The 23,496-nt window shown below is 48.1% G+C and overlaps 2 protein-coding genes across 9 annotated transcripts; both read left to right on the forward strand.

Moving 5' to 3' along the window:
* The first annotated feature begins 136 nt into the window (after window positions 1-136).
* snapc4 (small nuclear RNA activating complex, polypeptide 4) lies at window positions 137-15,404 on the forward strand. Of its 6 annotated transcripts, XR_006843171.1 has the most exons (23): window positions 839-1,007; window positions 1,511-1,624; window positions 1,705-1,748; window positions 2,035-2,131; window positions 2,229-2,254; window positions 2,332-2,454; window positions 2,533-2,673; window positions 2,750-2,834; window positions 3,626-3,707; window positions 3,923-4,024; window positions 4,221-4,293; window positions 4,873-5,037; window positions 5,145-5,295; window positions 5,998-6,104; window positions 6,264-6,358; window positions 6,674-6,768; window positions 7,015-7,109; window positions 7,226-8,842; window positions 9,377-10,072; window positions 12,424-13,279; window positions 13,772-14,058; window positions 14,131-14,307; window positions 14,536-14,665. XR_006843171.1 is itself a non-coding variant. In XM_046386436.1 (22 exons), exons 2-22 carry the CDS (start codon window positions 1,513-1,515, stop codon window positions 14,696-14,698), a joined length of 5,217 nt encoding a protein of 1,738 aa, XP_046242392.1. In that variant the 5' UTR covers window positions 137-827; window positions 1,511-1,512; the 3' UTR covers window positions 14,699-15,404. The 6 variants fall into 6 exon arrangements, 5 of the variants coding, with proteins under 5 accessions (XP_046242392.1, XP_046242391.1, XP_046242394.1 ...); XM_046386436.1 differs by lacking the exons at window positions 839-1,007; window positions 14,131-14,307 and adding an exon at window positions 137-827 and having other exon boundaries at window positions 13,772-14,063; window positions 14,536-15,404; XM_046386435.1 differs by lacking the exons at window positions 839-1,007; window positions 14,131-14,307 and adding an exon at window positions 137-743 and having other exon boundaries at window positions 13,772-14,063; window positions 14,536-15,404.
* Window positions 15,405-17,243: 1,839 nt separating this feature from the next.
* Window positions 17,244-23,439, forward strand: card9 (caspase recruitment domain family, member 9). 3 transcript variants are annotated; one of them, XM_046386443.1, is made up of 13 exons: window positions 17,244-17,497; window positions 18,641-18,710; window positions 19,332-19,469; window positions 19,548-19,666; window positions 19,748-19,954; window positions 20,037-20,159; window positions 20,555-20,758; window positions 21,267-21,392; window positions 21,509-21,697; window positions 21,792-21,849; window positions 21,937-22,073; window positions 22,432-22,493; window positions 22,581-23,439. In XM_046386443.1, exons 1-13 carry the CDS (start codon window positions 17,384-17,386, stop codon window positions 22,672-22,674), a joined length of 1,641 nt encoding a protein of 546 aa, XP_046242399.1. In that variant the 5' UTR covers window positions 17,244-17,383; the 3' UTR covers window positions 22,675-23,439. The 3 variants fall into 3 exon arrangements, with proteins under 3 accessions (XP_046242399.1, XP_046242400.1, XP_046242401.1); XM_046386444.1 differs by having other exon boundaries at window positions 22,435-22,493; XM_046386445.1 differs by having other exon boundaries at window positions 20,037-20,120.
* Window positions 23,440-23,496: the final 57 nt, after the last annotated feature.

Consider the following 23,496-nt stretch of genomic DNA (forward strand, 5'->3'; position numbering starts at 1 on the left):
TCAGAAACCAGGAAACAAACTAAAGTTAGATTTCCACATTCTTATTGATTTGTGACATTTAGGATTCGTCCTGTAAAACACTGAACAGAGTCTGACGCTTTAATGTTAGAAAAGAAACTGCTAGACTGTGGTAGAGCTCATTCCAACTCTGATACGGACAACGATTTTGTACCATTCATTTTATTTTCTATTGGGATGTTTTTCAAATATTTTAACTTGTGTGTGCATGTTTGTGTGTGTGTGTGTTCACTGAGTTAAACTTTTTAATGAAAGTGTGAATTCAGCACTGTGGACTGCTATTATCATATTTTAGGTGAATTCGTATACGTTCAAGAGAAAATATTAAACGCATTACAATTAAAGACTATCGATGCATACTTACGTCTGAACTCTGAATTTTTAGAACACCTACAGAAACTCCGCTAACAGTAACGTGACCCGGCGGAACCTTTACAGTGGAAGGAACGGAAGTGAAATTTGGAGGAAGGAAATAAAGAGCGGACAGTTTAAACTGTGGTTGGAAGGTTTGTTTGGTTGTTGGTTAAACTAGCAGTCAGTCAAATTGTACTTACACAATACAAATCAAAGCTTGAAGTTTCTGTTTGAACTGAAACATTTCAACCGGAACTAGGAGTGAGCAATGGAACATCGCGGGATACGCCGTGCAGCCGCACAGCCTGCTGGGTAATATGTTAACGACAAAACTGCGTTGATTGGAGCTGCGCGGCGCGTTGACACGGAAAGTAAGGACTAATTTAAGTCAAAATAAAATCAAAAAGTGGACTGAATAAACAGATAAAAAGTAGAAGTGGCGGAAGCTGCTGAAGGTCAGAGCGATTCAAATGATTAGCGAATGTTTATGCTAGCTGCTAATGTTAGCATCAAGTGCCGGAGTACTGCTCCGTGTAGTATTTGTACATAAATTCTGCAGAACTTAAAACTTCAAAGAGAAGAAGAGAGCTAGTGATGTGGACTGTAGTTTCTGTCCCGGATGTCCACAAACTTTGGTACCTTTACTTTTACTTAACCTCAAACGCCACGTGTATTTTTTGGTTTCGTGGAAAACGACACAGAAAACACTCGTTTGTCTATGATTTAACTTACTGAAATGGACAAATTCCAGTTTTAATAGTAAGAAGCCGTGCTTTATCGCCTTTAGCAAAGCGCTTAAATAGCACGTTTATTCAATTCAGTTTATTTAATCACATTCCTATTAAAAACGTAGAAACTGTACTGTGTTTTTGCGGAGATCTTTATCCACAGCGTTGGTCTTTAATGTTATCTTTAGAAATCCATGATAACATCAGGTCCGTGCGGGAGGTGAATATTATTATGTCCGCTCTCACCATGAGGGCACTCGGTGTCTCCAACATGTCCACGTTCACTGGACAAAGACAGGAAAATGGTCAGCGGCCTGTGATAATTATCACATGAAATGTTCATTATAAACCTGTCATGGTGTGTGCTGACGAGGTGGTGATGCTGTCTGTCTGTCTGTCTGTCTGTGCAGCCATGTCTGTCTCTCTGTCAGCAGAGAGAGACAGGATCCAGCGACAGGTGGAGCAGCTGGAGCAGAGTCTGGCTGTAACACACACTGAACTGGAGCTGCTGAGTAGTGAGACAGGTACTCGTCTGTCTGTCTGTTTGTGTGTGTGTCCATCTGTCTCTCTCTGTCTAACAGTGATGTTGTGTCTCTTTGGTCAGAGGACGAATCGGATGGTGACGACACAGAGGAGGGGGCGGGACAGGTAGCACACACATCGACACATCAGTTAGAGCAGCGCTACATTTAAGTCATGACGTCAGGTCTGGAACAACACAACTGAAGTCAAAGAGTCACAAAGATGACACGTGTCTGTAGTTCTGTCTGTAGTCCCACACAGACTGACAGGTTTACTCCTTGGCTTCGGTTCTGTTACGTGTGATTTGAAGCTGTCAGCGCCCTCTAGTGGACAAATATTAATTTCTGTCGTAGTATTGTTGTTCATAGTAAAAGTCAATCAGAGAATACTGTGTGTGTGTGTGTGTTTTCAGTCTGCAGCAGGTCTCTTGGCTCAGAGAGAGAAGATCCAGAAGGAGATACAGAATCTGGAGAATGTCCTGGGACCGCACAGTTCCACCTGTGTGTCAGGTACCTGTCTGTCCATCTGCCTGTCTGTCTATCTGTCTGTCTCCATTTAAACATTAACAGATGATGTATTCATGTCTGGTCTGTTGTTTCTGTCCAGATGATGACAGCAGCAGCAGTGAGGAGGTCAGTAACCATATCAACTCTTCAATATCTGCCTCGCTGTGTCTGTGACCTAACTGTGTCTGTCTGTCCCCGTTCAGAGCGAGCTGGGTCTGTCTCTGTCCGTGGACTCGTGCATTCAGATGAACCTTGTATACCAGCAGGTGGTTCAGGAGACTCTGGACCAACTTGAGATGCTACTGACACACAACCGCAAACAGCAGGTCAGTATTGACACGTCACTGACAGCGGGTCAGTACTGACACGTCACAGCAGGTCATAATAAATCATTTTGTCTGCAGAAAGAGGTGGTGTCTCAGCTGTCTGGACCAATCAGAGAGCCTTTGAGAGAGCAGCTCCCGCCTTCCTCCTGCCAGCCGTCAGTCAACTTGTTCCTGGGACGCTTCCTCAAGCCATACTTCAAGGACAAACTGACAGGGCTGGTAAGAGAGACACACAGACAGAGGTAAACACAGTCTAACTGCTGACTCATGAGATGCTGTGTCTGTGTGTCTCCAGGGTCCCCCAGCCAATCAGGAGACAAAGGAGAAGGCCAGTAGGATGACCGGTTGTCTGGACAACAAGAAGCTGAAAGTAAAGCGATGTAAGAATGAAAACTGACACATCACCAAACTTTATTGACCCAAGAGGAAGTCATGGCTCATATGAACCACTCAAACGTTAAATTGTCCTGCCCTCTTATTTGCTTGTCTGTTAATTTACTGTAAAAAGAGGACATTGTGTAACTTGTGTAAAATTTGGTAGCTTATGTGATTTTGTGCCTCCTCGTTTTATGAATGCAGATCCATTTGTCAGAGAGAACGTTAGCTTAGTTAGCCTAGTTAGTCAGCATCTCGTCTAGAGGTGTGAGCAGACGGAAAGAAAATGAATTCCTTTAAACTGCTCACAAGTCTTGTCTGAGTAGGCCAGCTGTCAGAAGCACATATGAAATGCCATCCCGGTGAATTACCAGGAAGGCTGTCGAGCCCCAGACGCACATGAAGGACACACATGGATTCAGGGATTCAAAGAAGTTTATTGTCATATGCTCAGTATCAACACAGGGTCAACTGAGCAATGAAATACTTGTGACAAGACAGCCAAGCAACCCAAGTAGACGTAAGATAAAAATAGAACTAAGTAAAAGAATTTGAATAGAATTAAGTAAAATAGATTTTCTTAAAAAAATGAAAACATTGTATACATTATGGAAACAGGATGTACATGTGCAGTGTGAGACCAGATGAGTGTGTAAGGTAGGTGAGGGAGATGATATGATGGGAGCTGGTCGGTCTGGTGGTCTGCGCCCAGTTAACGCACACATCCACATGCACGTGCACATGCACCCACTTACTCATACACACAGACAGTAAATGCATCTTCGTGTGTCTTCAGGGGAGAGCTGGCAGAAGACTCTGCTCATCCACTCAGTGGCCAGAGATGGACTGAGGAGACTCACCCAACCCAAACTGTCCAAGTAACACCCATCCTGCTGTATTATTGTTGTTACCATAGCAGCACTAACGTACATCTACAGTTTCACACAGATTGCACGGTAATGGCTGAGTAACACCCCAGCAGTTACCATGGCAACCGCCTATAACTTGTACAACACACTCTGTTTTACCCCAACCACCTGTGGACATTTTTTAGGAACATGTCTATCTGTTTGCCTGTCTCTCTCTCTTGCAGGGTGGACTACCTGAGTCAGAAGCTGTCGTCAGCTGTGGAGACAGACAGGCAGCAGCTCAGAGAGCAGATAGACAGTCTGGAGAGAGAAATCAGCTTACTCAGGTGAGTCTCAGTGTGTATCTTCATCTTCATCTTCAGCATCAAAGTACAATTAGTCCAAATATCTGGGCAGTACACAGTAGCAGTGCTGCAGATTCACATGTTCTTATTTTATGAATAATGCATAGTTTTACTTTTAATACTTTTAATAAATCCACAGTTCATGTTAATGTTGGGTTCCCTGTCTCTGAGCGGTCAGAAAGAAGAAGGAGGAGGAGCTGATTGGTGATCGGTATGAAGAACATGATTGGCAGAAGATCTCTAATATTGATGTAGGTGACCAATTAATGTCATGATCACATATTGGTGATTGAAGCAACAGACTGTCAGTGAAGACATCTTCTCTCCTCTCCTCTCTCCTCCTCGTCCTCTCCTCTCCTCCTCTCCTCTTCTCTCCCCTCCTCTCCTGTCGTCTCCCGTCCCCTCCCCCCTGCTGTTCTCTCCTCTCCCCCCTCCTCTCTGCTCCTCTCCTCTCCCCTCTTCTCTCCCCTCTTCTCTCCCCTCCCCTCCCCTCCTCTCCTGTCGTCTCCCGTCCCCTCCCCCCTGCTGTTCTCTTCTCTCCCCCCGCCTGTCCCCTCCTCTCCTCACCTCCCCTCCCCTCCTCTCCCCTCTTCTCTCCTCTCCCCCCTCCCCTCCTCTCCTCTCCTGTCGTCTCCCGTCCCCTCCCCCCTGCTGTTCTCTTCTCTCCCCCCGCCTGTCCCCTCCTCTCCTCACCTCCCCTCCCCTCCTCTCCCCTCTTCTCTCCTCTCCCCCCTCCTCTCCTCTCCTCTCCTCTTCTCTCCCATCCCCTCCCCCCTCGCCTCCTCTCCCCTCCTCCTCCCCTCTCCTCCCTCCTCCTCTCGTCTCCTCAGTTTGAAGGAACGAGGGATGCAGACGATATCCGTAGTTTCTGGCAGAACTTTCTCCACCCGTCCATCAATAAGACTCGGTGGAGTCAGGAGGAGGTGGAGAAACTGAAGGAAGTCAGCAGGAGACATGGAGAGAGACACTGGGAGACCATCGCTGCAGAGCTGGGGGTGAGAAAGATTGTCTTTAACTTGTCTCCCTCTTGTACTTTTTCCACTTGTTTATCTTTGTCCTGTCTAAATTACCTGTCTGTCACCCTCACCTGTCTGTCTCTCAGACGGGGAGAACGGCCTTCTTGTGTCTTCAGACCTTCCAGCGTTTTGTCTCAGATTCGTTGAGACATGGAAGCTGGACTCCAGCTGAAGACACTCTCCTCAGGGAGCTGGTGGACAAGATGAGGATTGGAAACTTCATCCCCTACACACAGAGTAATGACATCACACTCTGACATCACATCGTGACATCACATTGAGACACTGAAGATTGGGTACCAAACTCAGTACTTTTAAGTGTACTGACTGAATCAGTTGGTGCTAAAGTTGGGTACGTCACAGAGACAGACAGAAAGAGAGAGAGAGACAGAGTGAGAAAGAGAGACGAAAGAGAGAGACAGATACAGAAAGAGAGACAGACAGACAGACAGAGAAAGAGAGACAGACGGGATACAGAAAGAGAGACAGACAAACAGACAGAGAAAGAGAGACAGAGAAGGGATACAGAAAGACAGACAGTAAGAGAGAGAGAGAGAGACAGAGACAGAAAGAGAGAGAAATAGACAGACAGACAGAGAAAGAGAGACCAAGAGAGAGACAGATAGACAGAGACAGAAAGAGGGAGAGACAGACAGACAGAGAAAGAGAGACCGAGAGAGAGACAGAGACAGGATACAGAAAGAGAGACAGACAGAGAGAGAGAGACAGACAGACAGAGACAGAAAGAAAGAGAGAGAGAGAGACAGACAGACAGACAGAGACAGAAAGAGAGAGACACACAGACAGACACAGAGACAGAATACAGAGACAGAAAGAGAGAAACTGAACTGAACTTTGGTGTCTTTTACTGCAGTGCTGGGACTGAGCTAACACCTGTCCGTCTCCACACCTGTCTCTTTCCACCTGTCTGTCTTCCAGTGAGTTACTTCATGGAAGGTCGTGACCCCGCTCAGCTGATCTACAGGTGGAACCAGGTGTTGGACCCGAGCCTGAAGAAGGGCCCGTGGACTCAAGAGGAGGACCAGGTAGACTGAAACAGGGCGTAGACAGCACTGCTGCACTGTGCTCAGAAACATCTCAGGGTTTCCTCCCAGAACAGACGGTTCAAAGTATTGATCTTGTATTGAGATCGATACCTCACAGGTTACATTCATTTGACATGTGTCTACCTGTCTGTCTCTTAGCTGTTGTTGCGGGCTGTCTCTCGTTATGGAGAGAAGGACTGGTGGAAAATCAGGTTGGAGGTCCCTGGTCGCCATGACAGCGCCTGCAGAGACAGGTGAGAGCTGATTGGATGTTCATGAGTGAGCATGTCTTCAGGTGTGTTCAGACAGGAAATGAAGTGATGAACTCCTTTGTACGATCACAAAGCAGATTCATAAGGACTCACACGGTGTACAAACATCGTTTTTACTTCAGCAGTACTACCACAGTGTATTCTGTTACAATAAAAGTCCATTTCAGAATAATCCATTAAAGAAACATGTTGCGCCAGGCAGACTTTTTTATCCTGTTTGAACAGGAAGTGACTGACCTGAGCGTGTGTGTGTGTGTGTGTGTGTGTGTGTGTGTGTGTGTGTGTGTGTGTACACAGATATTATGACTGCCTGAAGGCAGACACAAAGAGAGGACCGTTTGACAAACAGGAGAAAGAGCTGCTTCTGAAGCTGGTGGAGAAACATGGAGTTGGTGCGTCTCTCACACATACGCACACACACATCTGCTGTTACTAATTAACAATTAATTAATAATTTAGTGAGAAACTGACAGAAGTAAGTAAGTCTCTAAATACTACATGGAAAAACTGCAGTAACAGGGACATGCTCTCCACATCTTTAAATAGCCAGAAGTCATTTTAATTTTAGATCTGTGTTTCTACTCTGTGTGTGTGTGTGTGTGTGTGTGTGTGTGTGTGTGTGTGTGTGTGTGTGTCAGGTCGCTGGGCAAAGATCGCTGCTGAGATCCCTCATCGTAATGATGCTCAGTGTCTTCGAGAGTGGAGGAGACTGAGCAGACCACCCCCTTCTCAGGTACACTCACCTGTTCGGGCAGGCGGGGGGATGTTATCTGTGGTTAAAGGTTCAGTATGCATATAAAACAAGCTGCTGGAAAACAAGAGGTCTGACTCTGTCTCTTCTGTCAACAGAAAGATCCAGAAGCTAAAAAAGTGAGTTGCAGAGGAGCGAAGAAGAAGGTTACCCCAGCCAAAAAGACAATCAGGAGACGACAGGTAAAAGTGAAGGAGGAAGAGATCAGTGAGGAGGAGGAGGAAGAGGAGGACATGGTGGTGGAGTACATGGACAGTGATGAAGAGCCGAAGAAGAAGAAGAAGAAGAAAGAAATGAAGGAGGTAGTGGAAGTGTTGAGGACTGGGGAGGTGGAGAAGGAGGAGGAAGAGGAGGAGTATACCTTCCCTCCCATGCAGGAGTGGGCTCCAGCAGAAAAAGCAGAATCTTTTACCTTGCTGAGCTTTCGGCCAGTTGAGTTACCTTCCTCTGGAGACGCCCACAAAGGGATACCATTCCGATCAACCATCCTAGGCCAATTGGGACGCTCCGAGATCATCGGGCCGCCTCCCAGAGAGCTGCAGTGGGAGAGGCGCCACAGCACCAGCACTCTGATGATGGTGTCTCCTGACCAGCTGCGAGCCCACCTGTGCCGCCAGGTGGACAAGTACAACAACCTGAGCTCCAGGCCCCAAGAGAAGGTCCAGTCCGGTAAACAGAACCACCTGAGCCGCGCGAGGGACAAAGTGCTGGACTATGAGCTGCAGGTTGCAGTGTTGCCATGGATCGGCAATCTGCTGATCCCGGCAAAAACCAGACTGACGATAGCCGATGCCCTGAGGGAGCAAGGTGAGAAGACACGACTTTCCTCAACTCCAGTCTTCACGCTCCTCCTTCAAACCATGAATGTAGACTCTGTAGGCTGTAAGGAGATGATAGAGCAGAGACGAAACAGGGTGATGTTGCTCACACCTCCTGTAGATCCCTCCCCTGTCCGCATGAAGTCCCCCAAAACCATTGCAGGAATCCTGCAGCGGAGGAAGGTGCAAGAGGAGCATCAGGGGTTAGACCAGCAGCACAAACTGATCCTGAACCAGATTCAGTTTCTGCGCCAACACGAGAAACAGAAACAGCTGCTGCTTAAACAGCAGCTACGACCACAACAACCCCAGCAACTAATGCTGCTGCAGCAACCTCCTCTTCCCCGTTTACCATCGATGCCTTCTCAGAATCGCCGTGAATTTCTTCTTCAGATGCCTCCTGTGTCGTTTCCTCAGGCTGTCCTCATTCCTCAGCCTATTGCACAATCTCAGGCTGCCTCCAACCAACTCATGCCTCCCTCTTCCCTGACCGTACCACCTCCAGCTCCACACAGACCTGCAGCACTCACTTCTCCCTTGCCTGCTCCTACCAGACCGACTGTCCTTCCTGTCTCTGCAGTCCCTGTGGCCTTAAATGCCACATCTCCCTTCGTTGCCTCTTTCCACCAACAAGCTGGGTCTTTGACTCAAAACCTCGACCCTTGTCCTGCCCTCAGTCCATCAAGCTCCACCCCAAATCCACCGAAACGGGGTAGGCGCAAGGTGTCAGAGGATCCGCAGGCCTACTGCAGCGGTCCAAATGAGGTGGAAGGTAATGGTGCGGGTGGAGAGTGTACAGGTTTGGACAGGGCAGGTGATGGTGGGAGTGAGGAAGGAAGGAGGACTCGGAAGCCGACTGTGAAGGCCAAAACTCTGCGGGAAGCCACTGATGCCAGGGTAACTGCCTTCTCATGAATTCTTGTGTAGTCATGATTTATGTTTATTTGTGTGTGATTTATTAAATCTTTAAAAGGAATCAAATGAAATGTAGCCCAACAGTAATGCTCTCAGCCAGGCTTGAGTGACCTGCTGGGCGGAGCTGATTTCACTGGTATTTCAGCTCCCTGAATCAGTTTAACATCTTCTGAAGGCCACCTGTTGGCCTTAGTCATGCACATTTGAATGGAATTACCCTGAGGCCTTCGCAGCCCATGGGGGCCTATCTATGCCTGTCCGCTGACATACCCTGACTCATCTTTGGGCGTTGATTTGGGCGGCACAGTGGCTCAGTGGTTAACGCTGTTGCCTCATACCAAGAAGGTCCTGGCAGAATGAGGGGTGTTTCCGTGCTCCTCTCATGCATCCAGATGTTTAGATCGGGAGTTGGTCTCCAGGCATCAGTAGCTGCTCACTGCTGGATTAAATGCAAAGAATAAACTTCACTGTGTTGTACTGAGTGTGGTTGACACTAAGAAATTTTGCTCCTTTCAGGCTGAAGCCAAGAAGAAAGCTGCTGCATCTCCAAGAAAGGAAGCTCAGATCCAGACCACAAATACTCCTCCTCAGTCCGTCATCCCTGTTCCTTCTCCTGTTGCTTCCATCCAGCTGACACCTCCTCAGGCTCCTCAACTGACCACACCTCCTGCCCCTCCTCCTTCTGCAGTCATATTCTCCCCACTGCTCAAAGCTGGTACTGCCTCCCCTCCCCGTCTCAGTCTGGACGTCCCTGCTGTCTCTACAACATTGTCCAAGATGACCCAGAACGCCACACCTGCCTGCTCTGATACAACTATGTCATCAACTCAGAACTGCGGTTCAGGCCCACCCTCCTCAGTATGGACCAATCAGCACAGAGCTTCCTTTGCTTCAAGCCTACCTGTTCCCTTTCATAATGATCATGACTATGTTTCTTTGAATCTTGGCCCCACCCCGAGTCCACATGTCTCTGAGTCAGTTCAGGTTGGCGCCATCCCCAAGAACATCTGCTGTGAATCTGACCCTGTGACCGTCAAGCCTTCCAGAGTCCTGCCCAGAGGAACGAAACGAGTGAGGGTGGAGGAGCAGACGAATGTGACGGGCAGTCAGAATGACCAAAGTGGGACAGGTACAGGTGTGACACCAGAGGGAAAGAGAGTTCGGAAGCCAAGTCAGAGGGCCAGAGCTCTTCAGGAAGCTGCTCAGGCCAAGGTGAGATCTGTTTGCATCATTGCGGTGGTTAATGAATACACTTGAAGATCTTGTCAATAAGATGCTCCTTCAGTCTTAAAATGTGTCAACGTGTGTGTCGTGCTGCCTTCAGGTAGGAGTTCACAAACTGATGGAGAAACAGAGACAAACATCATTCTGAGGCATTTATTCAGACACAAAAACACCAACTGAAAATTTCCCTCCTTCTCCTACAGCCAGAGCTCATGGAGGCCTCACCTTAAACAAAGCGTAGATCTGTCATAACCGTCAAGGGTTTCTGTGTATTCGTTCATGAGCTAATGATGCCGCAGAGAAAAAATTACACCAGCAATGAGCTGCTCGGTTTGAGATTGTAGCTTTGCTTTACGGCACGACTTGGCGTGTTTTTATCAGCCATGTGGTCAAGAGAGGCGTGTTTGCCAGGGTATCCCAAGTATGTGCCCGCTGAGATGCCATTTAAATGGTGTGCAGACTCCGCCTACTTGGCGAACTGCTCCTCGCTCCTCACCTGAGTCAGAAGTCATTCTGTTCTGCCATATGATTCTTTGAGGAGCAGGGACACATGGGAGTGGCAGAGTGTAGCCTTTTTAGCGGATGATGAGCCCCCTTGATGGATATCAGTTATTGATTGGACTCTGCACCTGATCAGACACATTACAACATCAGACAGATAACAGATTAAACTGAAATGCGGTGAATGCGGAAGACTCATTCCAAGATGGCGCCAAGGACAGACGCCCTGGTGTTTTGGTGCGCTCTGTTCTGTCTGTTTTTGTGTAAATATTGTGTGTCCGCATGCTCTTACACCAGAGAAGAGCTCATGAACATCAGATACTCCACACCCGTTGACTTATCTCCAGTTTTTTTAGCATCTGCTGCGGATTTACTCCGCATTTTAGTCAAAAAAGTGAGGCGCCGACGCAGAGGAAAGCGAGCGGGTGCACTCGTGTGCCTCCGCACCGTTACCTGAGATCTTTCTCTCTAACGCACGCTCACTCTGCAACAAAATGGATGAGCTGGCACTGCTGTTGAGAAATAACAGGGACTTTTCTTCATCTTGTGTTTTGTGCTTCACGGAGACGTGGCTTTGTGGACAAATACCGGACTGCGCGCTGCAGTTCCAACTTCTCCGAGCGGATCGTCACAAGGAACTTTCCGGCAAAACTAAAGGTGGAGGTGTCTGTTTTTACATCAACAGCGGCTGGTGTACCGATGTGACTGTGATCTCCCAGCACTGTTCTCCTGCTCTGACTCTAAGAGTTAAAGCAAGGCGTCTGGACTTGTGAAGATTTGGCTTGAAGGCGTTTCGCTGCTAATACAAGCCGAGTCATCAGTTCTGAAAAAACTGTCTGGTGGGGAACAAAGGTGTATATATGGTGTATATATTTGTTCCCCACCAGACAGTTTTTTCAGAACTGATGAAGCTGCTTGGATTAGCAGCGAAACGTCTTCAAGCCAAATCTTCACAAGTCCAGACGCCTTGCTTTAACTCTTTGAGTGAATATGACCTGGATGACTGAGAATCTCCACAGATATGTTCTCCTGCTCTGGAATACTTGTTCATACACTGTAAGCCGTTTTATTCTCCGCGTGAGTTTGCTTCATTCATTCTGGCCGATGTTTACATCCCGCCGAGTGTGGACGTGCACGAGGCTCAGCGCGTACTCGCGGATCAGGCACTGTGTGTGGAGCAAACATATCCAGACTCCTTAGTTATTGTCCTTGGTGACTTTAATAAAGGAAATCTGAGCCAAGAGTTACCCAAATACAATCAGCTGATCAAATGCCCGACCAGAGAGGAGAACACTCTGGATCACTGTTACACCACAGTAAGCGGAGCATATCGTGCAGTGCTCTGCGCCGCTCTTGGTCTGTCTGACCACGTCATGGTCCACCTGAGCACCATCACCCGGGACCTCAAGTGGGAGCTGACCATCAGCTCCCTCATCAAAAGGGCCCAGCAGAGGATGTTCTTTATGTGTTCTTTTATCTTATTCTTCTATTATATGTTACTTACATTCTATGTTTGCACCAATCACTAAGACAAATTCCTGGTAATGTGAAACCTCTTCACTTACATGGCAATAAAGACGATTCTGATTCTGATTCTGATTCAGTTCTGATTCTGAAATGTGTCAGGTCTTATATTTTGATTTCAGATTCACCATTTGAAGAAACAACTTCATTTCTTCATTTGCTAGAAAGATTTTTCTCTTCCTGATCTGCGACTTCCCCCTTTAAATGTTATTGCGGTTAAACTCAGAGTGTTTGTCTGCTCGTGTCCTGTGGGTTGCACCTCCTCTCAGTCGCTCTCCTCCTTGTTTGACTTCTTCTGTGTTTTTTGCTTCCAGGTTGAAGCCAAGAAGAAGAGAACTTCTTCTCCTTGTAAGAAGCGCTCTCGTATGTCTCACTCAAAGGAGGAAGTTGTTGTACAGAACCAGACTGTGACTCCGCAGCCCGGGTTTTGTTTACATCCTGGTCAGTCCATGTGGGCCATGACGTCTGGTGGGCTGGTCCAACTAGCAGAGGCCCCACCCCTAGGCATGCAGCTGGCTTTAGTGCCAAGCCCAGACCCACATCAGTCAGTCACACCCCCTCTGCAACTCAAAGCTGGCAGTCCACAAACCGTCCTACCTAAACCCACTGCAGTGTCTGTCCCCGTAAATGTGCCTGGAGACAACCAACCCCATCCTCTTCATGTCCTGCCCACCAGCCCCTCCAAGTCCCTCCCCCCCACCATCATCCTGCAACCTGTCCCAAACCCTGTCTCCTCCCCCCTGGCCAACAGCCAGCCCCAGCCTGCACCAAAGCTCTTCATGCCATATAAGGGTACGGTCAGAACGGACCCTGCAGCGCCCCCTCCCCTACGGAGGGAGGGACTGCAGTTTGACCCCTTGCTCATGTTTCAGGAATCCCGGGCAGCAGTGTGTGATTGGCTGAGCGGTCGGGGAGGAGTGGTGGTACCTGGAGCGGATGTGTCTCTTCCCTACCTGCCCCCCTTCGTCAGCAGTCTGAACTCGCTCAGTGCGCTACTCCGAGCCCAAAAGTCTCTGACCAAATCATCCCTGCAGTTGTTGTCTCGAGGGTCCAAACCCCGACACCCCCAAACCCAACCCAGACCTGACAGCAGCACCCCGGGAACATCCAGTCAGCCTCCAGACCAGCCAGACTCCACCTCTGATCTGAGCCCAGCCGTGGACAAACCAGGTAATACACCTGAAACTCCTGACAGATGCACAGACATCCCGTTGGTGGCTCAGTGATCACTTCTACATAAATGTCTCATGCGGTACATGTGATGTTTGGGTCTCGTTGGTCTAAACACCTCAGAAACCTGAAAACCTCAAAATCACTTTCATTCATTCAAAAACCAATTCATAAATTTGGTGAACATTTGAATTTATTTAACTTCTGTGTTGCGGTTTGTACGTTTAAATATTGAGAGAATCAACACAATAGGTGTGATGCAGTTCTGCTTTTTCTGCATGTTTGAACAGTTCAGTTTTTATGTGTTTAAAGTTTAATGCACACGAACAATCTGCAAAATACATCAACAGAAAACATCCCAATAGCAAATAAGCTTCTCATCTCCTTTTAGAGGATGTAAGTCATTAGCGAAGGTGTCGGTGTGTAGCTGACTCTGCTCCATCCTCACAGTCCAGGTGTGTCCTCAGGTGTGTTTGTTTTGTGCCTCTGCAGCTCCCTCTGTCAGCTGCGACCTCCCGCAGGAGGAAGCAGAGGAGGCGGAGCTCGTGGCGGCAGTGCGTCAACTGGTTGCAGAGCGTTTCTCAGGTAACCCGGCATACCAGCTGCTGAAGGCCCGCTTCCTGTCCTGCTTCACTCTCCCCGCCCTCCTGGCTACTGTGCAACCAATCACAGAGAAGACTGTGGTCCACCAGGCCAATGAGGAGGAGGAAGAGAAAGAGGAAGAGGAGGTGGCAGAGATGAAGAAAATCAAAGAGAGAGTGAAACAGCGGAGAGCAGAGGTGAGGTACTATCGTGCTGTCGTACTTAATGTGGTATTGTGTGATATCTGACTAAGCTGTATGCGACTGCAGTTCCACTAACAACCACCAGATGTCGCCTTGAAAGGTGAACTTGTCCAGTCAGTGTGTCTTGCTGCTGTTTGAAGTGCCAGCAAGCAACAGGAAGTCCAGCTAACTCTGATCTGCTTTCTGAACTGATCCTGTACCTGAGGGTGATCAGTGACACAAGATAAGAAGTGCCTCTACGATGTACGGACATGACGTGAATGTAAACATTTGAATAATATATGATTTACATTTCTGTATTTTTTTCATTCACGGTGAGTATTAATGTTATGACATTTTTATATATGTGATGTGGAGGAAACAGCAGGGACGATAATAAACCTGTTAGAATCATGTTTACGTGGAGATCAGCAGGTTAGTCGTCGTGTTTTTAGTTCAGTTGTCGCTGATGTGTGTTTCTTTTTTTTCCAGAGATCTTTACTGCCATGTGACGAGTCAGGAGCTCCAGCCAGTCACTTCTCAGGTATTACCAACACCGTCACTCCCACGACTGCCCGGACCAGACCGGACCAGACTGGACATGCAGAAACTGGACTATGAGCGTGTCGTGAAAACCACAGGTCTAATCATTTAGCTCACGTGTTTATCTTTATTTAAACATGTTGGATTAGTTTAGAAACATTCATGGTGGTCTGATGAAAAAGCTTTTGAGGTTTGGAAAAGTCAGTCATTTAGAAATAAGCGGGTTTCTCTGGGCACAGATGAGATGTTTTTAGTCTTCTGCGTTGACTTCATTCCTGTTTTTGTCTTTTCTGAAGTTAAACTTTGACGTTTGAGGTCTCAGTGTCAACGGCTGCATTCAAAAACCCTCTGAAGTCTGACATTTCGGAGTTGGTGGAGTTTTAGAGTCCGATAACTGGAATCAGTAGCTAATTCTCAAAAGTCCAATTGTCTTTGAATGCACCCAGAAAAAATCAACACAATCAGTTAAATAACAGCCAACAGCTTGGAAGTTTGAAAGTTTCAGTGCAGTTAAATTTCTGTACAAATGAAATGAACCTTTTATGCTTAAATTAAGCATACAAAATATAGAATTAAGCACTATAGAACTGATTACTGGAATGTGGTCAGCAGGGATAAGAAGATGAATGAATTAACAGATGAGTTCGCTGCTCTGTGGTGTGTTCAGGAGCCTTCGAGTTATAAACTGATGAAACTGCATTAATATAATGTGTTGGTTTTGGTTGTTTTCCTGTTTACTTTTTATTAAGCTCCTGTAAATAAAAGGTTCTGTAATTATCGACTGATAATTTCGTAATAAAGATAAAGTTCATGTGAAACGAAGCAGCGTGCAGCGGTGTGTTTGTGAGGACCTGTTAGTTTTAGACCTGAATTATGGGGACACCGTGGACTGTGGGGACACTTCTGGGTAAAACTCAACTCTAGTTTCTTTCATTAAATTCTGCTCTCAGTTCAACTTGTGACTTTCACACATTCTTCTTTTCTTCATTTGGTTTCACTTCAGTTCACTCAGACTTCAGGAATGACCACGAAAACAAATCATCGCTGCTTGTGACATCACTTCCTGTTCCAGTTTCCCGTTCACACTGAGTCATTCCTCCTCTGACTTCTTTATTTTTTGAGTTCTTCCGCTTTCTGTCCAAACAAACTCGGCTGACGAGAATCAGCGAGAGGCTGCTGATTTTAACTGAAGGTGTAGATTGTGAAGTATTTTTACTGTTTAAAACATGTTAAAACAACATTAAACGACTGCTCATATTAAAGCATCAGTTGAACTTGTATGACGTCTCAACGTGAACATGCAGCAGCTTTTCCGTGAAGGTTTATTCAACAGCTGAAGGTGTTGGTTCTTTGTCACCTTCCCGCAGTAACGTCGTTATTCACGTTAAAACATAAAGGATAATCTTATCTTATTATTGTAAGCGAGAGTCGGTCGCTTCACATCAGTCGTCAGAGAAACGAAGAGACCAAAGCGCTCGGAGGTCTGAGCTGTGCTCACAGTCTGGATGGATCCGGATGTTCGTCAAATCGTAGCTTCCCCACGTTTCTCTTTCACATATTTAGTTTCTGGTCTCCCGGCAGCTCATGTCAGATTCCCGATCGGACGTCTCGGAGTGTGGACGAATCAGAAGTGCTGCTGATGGAGAAGCTGCTTTAACAAACAACAAGCTCAGCCACCTTCAGAGGGTTTCAGCCGTCCATTAATTTATCTTTGTATTCATGATTTCTCTTCCTCTTTCTCAGTGTTTCTCTGCTTTTCATTCATTTGCAGGAGTAAAGTCCCAGGAACACAGAAAGGACTCGTCTTTGTCCCCAAGAGACGATAAATAAGACACTAAACACTAAAACAGTACACAGTCGGATGGTTCTTCGTCCCTCGTTATTGGTGGATTATCAAAATATACTTAAAAGTACCACAAGTAAAAGTACTCATCATGAAGACTGAGTTTATTCACTGCTGGATGTCTTAACCTGTAAGAAAAAAAAGCACTGAGGAGTTTATCGTGTTTTGTTTCAATAATCTGAAACTCTACCTTCTGTTCTCCCACAACATCAGCCTGCCAGCCACAGAGCAGGGACCTGAACACTCACCTGTTCCACCTGCACCTCCGAACACCCCTGACCCTCACAGCTTCACTCCTTCATGTCCTGCTGAAGCTCTTCTGGTTATGTTTCAGCTCTTACTGCTTTAGTCTGATTCTGTTGATGTGAAACTTGTGATTCTGTCAGTCACTTTGGATGAAAGCGTCTCGAAATGAACTGAGATGTGATGAATCCGAAATGTGACTCAAACTGTCAGAGAAGAAGCAACATGATGATGATAATGTATCAAATCTCAATCAATCTCTAATCAATAACTTGATTGTGATCAAGATTTCTTTGGCAATACTAGCAAAAATACAAGAACTTCTACTTAATATTCTATGGATGTATTACTCATTTTTACTCCAGTAATCCTCCAGATTATTTTTGAAAAACTGATCCAGGATCAGTCTGTTGTTTCAGATGTCACAGAGCAGAACTGACTGCAGGTCAGCCCCACTGACGTTTCCACACCATGTATAAATACACACTGTAGTACACAAAGTGTCAGGGCAGAGAGGGTGGAGACAGAAACAGGAAGTGAGGGAAGACAACTTGTTCCTCAGAACACACCACACGGACGGACAGAGAGAGGGACACAGAGGGGGACAGAGACAGACAGACAGGTGTATCAGACAGTGACGGTGAAGTTGTGTACAAACTGTTGTCAGTACACAGTGTGTAGGTGATACTCGGTGTGTGTACTCAGTGTGTGATGGAAGGAGTGTGTGAGGACGACATCTGCTGGCTGCAGCTCGACGACTTCAGGATGCTGCTCATCAAAACCATCGAACCCTCCAGAATAACCCCGTACCTCCGACAGTGTCAGGTACTCCTGCTGCTCCTCCTGCTGCTGCTGCTCCTCCTGCTACTGCTGTTCCTGCTGTTCCTGCTGCTTCTGCTGTTCCTCCTCTTCCTCCTGCTGTGCCTCCCACTGCTCCTCCTCCCCCTCTTCCTCCTCCTGCTCCTCCTGCTGTTCCTGCTGCTTCTACTGTTCCTCCTCTTTCTCCTGCTGTGCCTCCCACTGCTCCTCCTCTCCCTCTTCCTCCTCCTGCTCCTCCTGCTGCTCCTCCTGCTACTGCTGTTCCTGCTGCTCCTCCTGCTGCTCCTGCTGCTGCTCCTCCTCCCCCTCTTTCTCCTGCTGTTCCTCCTGCTCCTCCTGCTGCGCCTTCCGCTGTTCCTGCTGCTCCTGCTGTTCCTGCTGTTCCTGCTGTTCCTGCTGCTCCTCTTCCTGCTCCTCCTGCTGTGTCTCCCGCTGCTCCTCTTCTTCCTGCTGTTCCTGCTGCTTCTACTGTTCCTCCTCTTCCTCCTGCTGTGCCTCCCACTGCTCCTCCTCTCCCTCTTCCTCCTCCTGCTCCTCCTGCTGCTCCTCCTGCTACTGCTGTTCCTGCTGCTCCTCCTGCTGCTCCTCCTGCTGCTCCTCCTGCTGCTCCTCCTGCTGCTCCTCCTGCTACTGCTGTTCCTGCTGCTCCTCCTGCTGCTCCTGCTGCTGCTCCTCCTCCCCCTCTTTCTCCTGCTGTTCCTCCTGCTCCTCCTGCTGCGCCTTCCGCTGTTCCTGCTGCTCCTGCTGTTCCTGCTGTTCCTGCTGTTCCTGCTGCTCCTCTTCCTGCTCCTCCTGCTGTGTCTCCCGCTGCTCCTCTTCTTCCTGCTGTTCCTGCTGCTTCTACTGTTCCTCCTCTTCCTCCTGCTGTGCCTCCCACTGCTCCTCCTCCCCCTCTTCCTCCTCCTGCTCCTCCTGCTGTTCCTGCTGCTTCTGCTGTTCCTCCTCTTCCTCCTGCTGTGCCTCCCACTGCTCCTCCTCCCCCTCTTCCTCCTCCTGCTCCTCCTGCTGTTCCTGCTGCTTCTGCTGTTCCTCCTCTTCGTCCTGCTGCTCCTCCTCCCCCTCTTCCTCCTGCTCTTCCTCCTGCTCCTCCTGGTCCCCCCCCCCCACAGCTCCTCCTGCTGCATCAGTAACAGTGGTTTGTGCTGTCAGGTGATCAGTGCTGAGGATGAGGAGCAGCTCTTTAACGACCCGACTCTCGTCATCAGGAGAAGAAAAGTCGGTAAGAAACTGAAAGTTTCAAACAGCTGCTGACGAAAACAACTTTCACTGCAGTCTAATCTGAATCGCCGCCTCGTCCAGTCACAGAGCGCGAGTCCGCGTGGTGGAGATGACGTCACACACATCAGATCAGGTGTAATCAAACAGGTCATTTCCAGGTCATCAAGGTCATGTGTCCAGCCGGTTGCACCTGGAGGTAAGCCACGTGGACAAAGACGAGGATGGCGGCGGTGATTATCGTCACGCTGTTGAAGAGCAGTGACGAACGAGGAGAAATAAAGATGGTGGAAATTCACAAATTCATGGATTTTTCATAGATTTATTTTATCGCTCCCTGCTTTCGCCCTCTTCGCTTTGTTTTTAATGTGACGGCTGCACACTGTGGAGCTCTGGGACTTTCAACATGACTCTGAAGACCCACAGTCAGGCCTGACGCGGTCCCAGAACCGCTAAACTGATCAGGTTTCTAATTGGTCTCGTTTGCATGTATGAAGTATTCGGAATCAGAGTGTAATCTGAAGCTCCTGAGGTCCAGGCCAGGTGTGCAGCACCCGTTACCATGGTGATCTATAAACACACATCCCTCCTACATGACGTGTCTTTGTGTCTTTGTCCTTCACAGGAGCCCTGCTGGACATCCTGCAGAGGACGGGGATCAAAGGTTACACGGCCTTCCTAGAGAGTCTGGAGCTGGACTATCCTCAGCTGTACAGCCGCATCACCGGGAAGGAGCCCAACAAGACCTTCAGCATCCTCATTGGTCTGTTCACCTGTCTGTTCATCTGTCCACCTGTCTGTTGACCTGTCTGTTGACCTGTCTGTTTACCTGTCTGTTCAGACACAGCAGGTGAGTCTGGTCTGACTCAGTTCCTGATGTCAGAGCTCAGTCGTCTGCAGAGGGCCCTGCAGGATGAGAGGAGGCGTCGTCAACAGGCCTGCTCCGTCGCTAAGGAACAGGTGTGCATGTTACTAAGGAAGAGATAAAGACCACATTCTGAAGTCCCACTGTACCGCTTACACTGTTGTTGTCGTCTCCAGGAGGTGTGGTCTCGGCAGCAGCAGCTGAGGGACCGTGAGCTGAGGAAGCTGACTGAGCGCGTGCAGAAGGTTCGGGAGGAGCGGGACCGCCTGAGCGAGGAGGTGAAGCAGCTCAGAGATCACAACTACAGTCTGATGGCCGACATCAACACTCTGAGCCAGGAGAAAAGCAACGCGCTGCTGGCCAACAGAGACCTGCAGATAGAGGTCAGCTGACCGCCCTCCCCCTCGCTGCCGCCCACAGAGATCTGCAGGTGGTCTGACCTTTGACCTCTGTGTGTGTGTGCAGGTGGAGCGGCTGAAACACACCGTGCTGCGAGCTGAAAGTCAGACTCGACTGCTGAGACGACGAACGCTGAGGCCGCTGCAGGAGGTAGAGACGCCCGCTTCGCTTGCTTTCATCAGCCAATCAGTGAGTCGCTTTATCTCCTGTGAGCACCTGAGCAACTGCTTCAGTGCTCACACTTCAGCTGCCTCCAACTGTCTCTGCTCCTTCAGCTGCTCTCAGTGCTTCGCCCCCCCACCCTCCCGCCTGGAGTCGGGGTCTGCTCTGAGGTTTCTGCCTGCTAACAGGAAGTTCACCTCTGCTGTTGGACTGCTGGCTCCCTCTGTGTTGAAGACTAAAAGCGTTTGGTGTCAACCTGCTCTGTTGGTGTCTGGAGAAAACTTGTTGTGATGATGTTGTGTGAAAACAAAGGTTTTTCACTACATGTCTGAAAGTATGTGTCATATAATCACGAGATCACGATTACAGCTGCGAGGCTCAACGCCGCCGTTGGATTAACATGTTCAAGTGTGTGTCTCCAGAGCAGGAGTCTGGCTCTGCCCACAGAGACCTTCTTCCATCCCAGCAGACTGGAGGAGCTGAAAGAGGAGAAACAGGACAGGCAGCAGGAGGAGAAAAAGGAGGAAAAGAAGGAGGAGAGTCCAGCTCCCCTTCAGATGACCCTTCTCGCTACAGTGTTTGGACTGAGGAAAGACCTCCACAGAGCCGAGGAGCAGAGAGCCAAGGTGAGGAGGAGGAGGAGGAGGAGGAGGAGGAGGAGGAGTGTGTAGGTCGATGTTACATCAAACTCTTGTACAGCATGAGAGGGACTCCAGAGTTTCATGTTGTTGTACAACCCAGTTTTTCCCCTCGTTAGGGACGTGAAGTGTTTTGGTTCCCTGAACTGCTGGAGGCTTTTATTTTGAAATGGGAAGTGACAAATTTGCTTCAACAGAGAAAGAGGGAGGCTGTTTATTATTTCTCCACTGTCACATAAACATGTGGACTGTTGGTGTCCTTCACGGACGATAAGAAAGCTGCAGTTTGTTGGCGGCAGACGAACTTTTGAACTGGACAAACTGTGTCTTCACGTCAGAGACAACACAACGGTCGGCATAAAGAGGAAATGAGGCAACACATGATCAGGTTACATCCTCTACAGATAATCAGAAGCAGAAGCACAGTGACAGGAAATGTCAGACATTTTAATCTAATGTTTGTAATGTTCTTCTACTCCAAACTGTCTGTTTTCAGAGCGTGGAGGAGAAGGAGGAGCTGGAGCTGCACTGCACTCAGCTGAAGGGAGACGCCCGAGTGTACCGTCAACGAAACAAACAAACCCTGAGACAGCTGGAGGAGGTGATCAGAGAGAGAGACAAGGTGAGGGCGAGGGGGAGGAGGAGGTTATGATCAGTTTCCGTTAAAGGTGAAATTCTACGTCTGTGATGATGCTGATGATGGTGTCATGAGCATAAACCCTCTGGCTGGTGTTTCAGGCTCTGTCGTCACGGGCGGAGCAGCAGGAGGAGGTGCGTCTGCTCCTGCAGGAGAAGGATCAGTACAGAGAGCAGGTCAGACAGCTCACTGAGCAATCTGATAGGCTGGAGCTCCTCCTGCTGAGGTCACAGGCAGAGGAGCTACAACTGAGGACACGCCTCCGTAGACTCACCTGTAACACTCACCAGGTGAGGAGGGCAACGAGGAGGTGATGAACGTGTGTGTGCTGCTGCTGCTGCTGCTGCTGCTGCTGCTGATGATGATGATGTGTTTGTCCCTCAGTGTGAGAGGAGTGTGAGCAGTGAGGAAGAGGAGGAGCAAACAGAGAACATGGCTAAAGGTGAGAGTGACATCACATGACATCCATGTGAAGCGAAGTCATGTTAAATTATGTCATGTGACCTGATATCATGTGACTGCGCCTCAGGCAGCAGTGAGGAGATCCGTAGCGGGACGTCGGGGGAGAATGAGGAGGCGGTGGCGGCAGCAGCGCTGCAAAAGCATGACTCTCCTGAGGGAGGCGCCGCTGAATGTGAACAGAAGCCCGGCACTGCTGCATCATGGGTAATTTACCTGAGGCTGAGCCTGCCTCAGAGATCTAAACACATGAGCTGTTAGCCTAGCTTAGCATAAAAACTGGAGACAAAGGGAAACTGCTAGCATGTCGGAGGGTTAACCTCCCATTAGCTGATCAACATGTTGCGATGTTGAAAATCGCTGCAGTCAGAGTGTTGTGTTCAGGAGCAGCCTGTAGCATCCTGCTGTGAGCTGCTGGTCAGTTCAGGAACAACCTGGTCAACTGGTTTCATACTGGGAACTGAAGTCTGAAGACTGTCTACGTGCTTGTTTTACATTTTACTTGGCCCTGCAGTGTTGATACTGAGTGGTCTGCCTGCCTGTCTGTCTGGCTGTCTGTCTGCAGGAGGAGGAGGAGACAGACGGCTGTCGGACTTCCAAAACGCGACCAAACTTCTTTTACCGCAGGTCAGCTGGGATTTTTTTCCATGTGAAATGAAAATATTTCTGCTCTTATCAGACTGCCTGAGTGTTTTCTCGTTTCCATGACAACAGGAAGCGAGCGGTCAGGTCCAAGCTCGGCTCTAAGGAGTACACAGCCGGTAACCTTGACGACAGCAGTGGCAGTGACATCACCGACTCTGACTGAACACAAGCTGCCATCGTATAAAGAATCAAAGTGAAATCACTTCTTTCACTTGTGTTTTATATTTCAGTCTGTTGCTTTCTGATCTTCAGTCAGATGAGAAAGATGACGTACGTGATCGATTATCGTTTGGGTTTGGAACGTTTCTCGTATTCTCATCCCGCCTATCATCATGTGTAGGCACGTACAGACACAATAATTTAAATATACTATACGAACGCTGCCATCTTGTTCTCATGATGTTTCAGCCCCATTTTATACATCAAATAACTAATTTAAACAAACTGATCAGAAAAATGAACACTTGAACAAACACCAGTGTGATAAGGACTGCCTAAAATGACAGAAACCATCTTTAGAAAAATGTTTTTGATGTACACTTTGAATTTTTAGTTTGGCCCATCTGCCAACATGAGCTGTACTGCAGCCAGCCACCAGGGGGCGTCCAGGTGGGCTGTCAGTCATCTTTATATCCTGTCAGTGCTTTTATCGCTTGCTTTCATTCCTAACATTTGAATTGTGCTTCTACATGTGTTCTTACCTGCGAGACAAACCTTTTCTGCAGGAAATGTTGATTCTTGACTAATTTTTCTATTATATATTCACTCATAAATTTATTATATCACAAATTAATCTGAGCAGCAGAAAATATAAATAACAAGCAAAGGTAAATAAAGAAAACAAAGGGAGCAGCACCTGATCCACAAACTAACCGGTTGATCCAGTGACTTTTACTTTTTCGTTGTTCACATTAAACTTCAGTCACCATTTTGTTTTATTGTCTTCTTGATTTTGATACTTCATATTTTCATAACTCTTGTAGGC

This window comes from Scatophagus argus, chromosome 4 (genome assembly GCF_020382885.2).
Source record: "Scatophagus argus isolate fScaArg1 chromosome 4, fScaArg1.pri, whole genome shotgun sequence".
Classification (NCBI taxonomy): domain Eukaryota; kingdom Metazoa; phylum Chordata; class Actinopteri; family Scatophagidae; genus Scatophagus; species Scatophagus argus.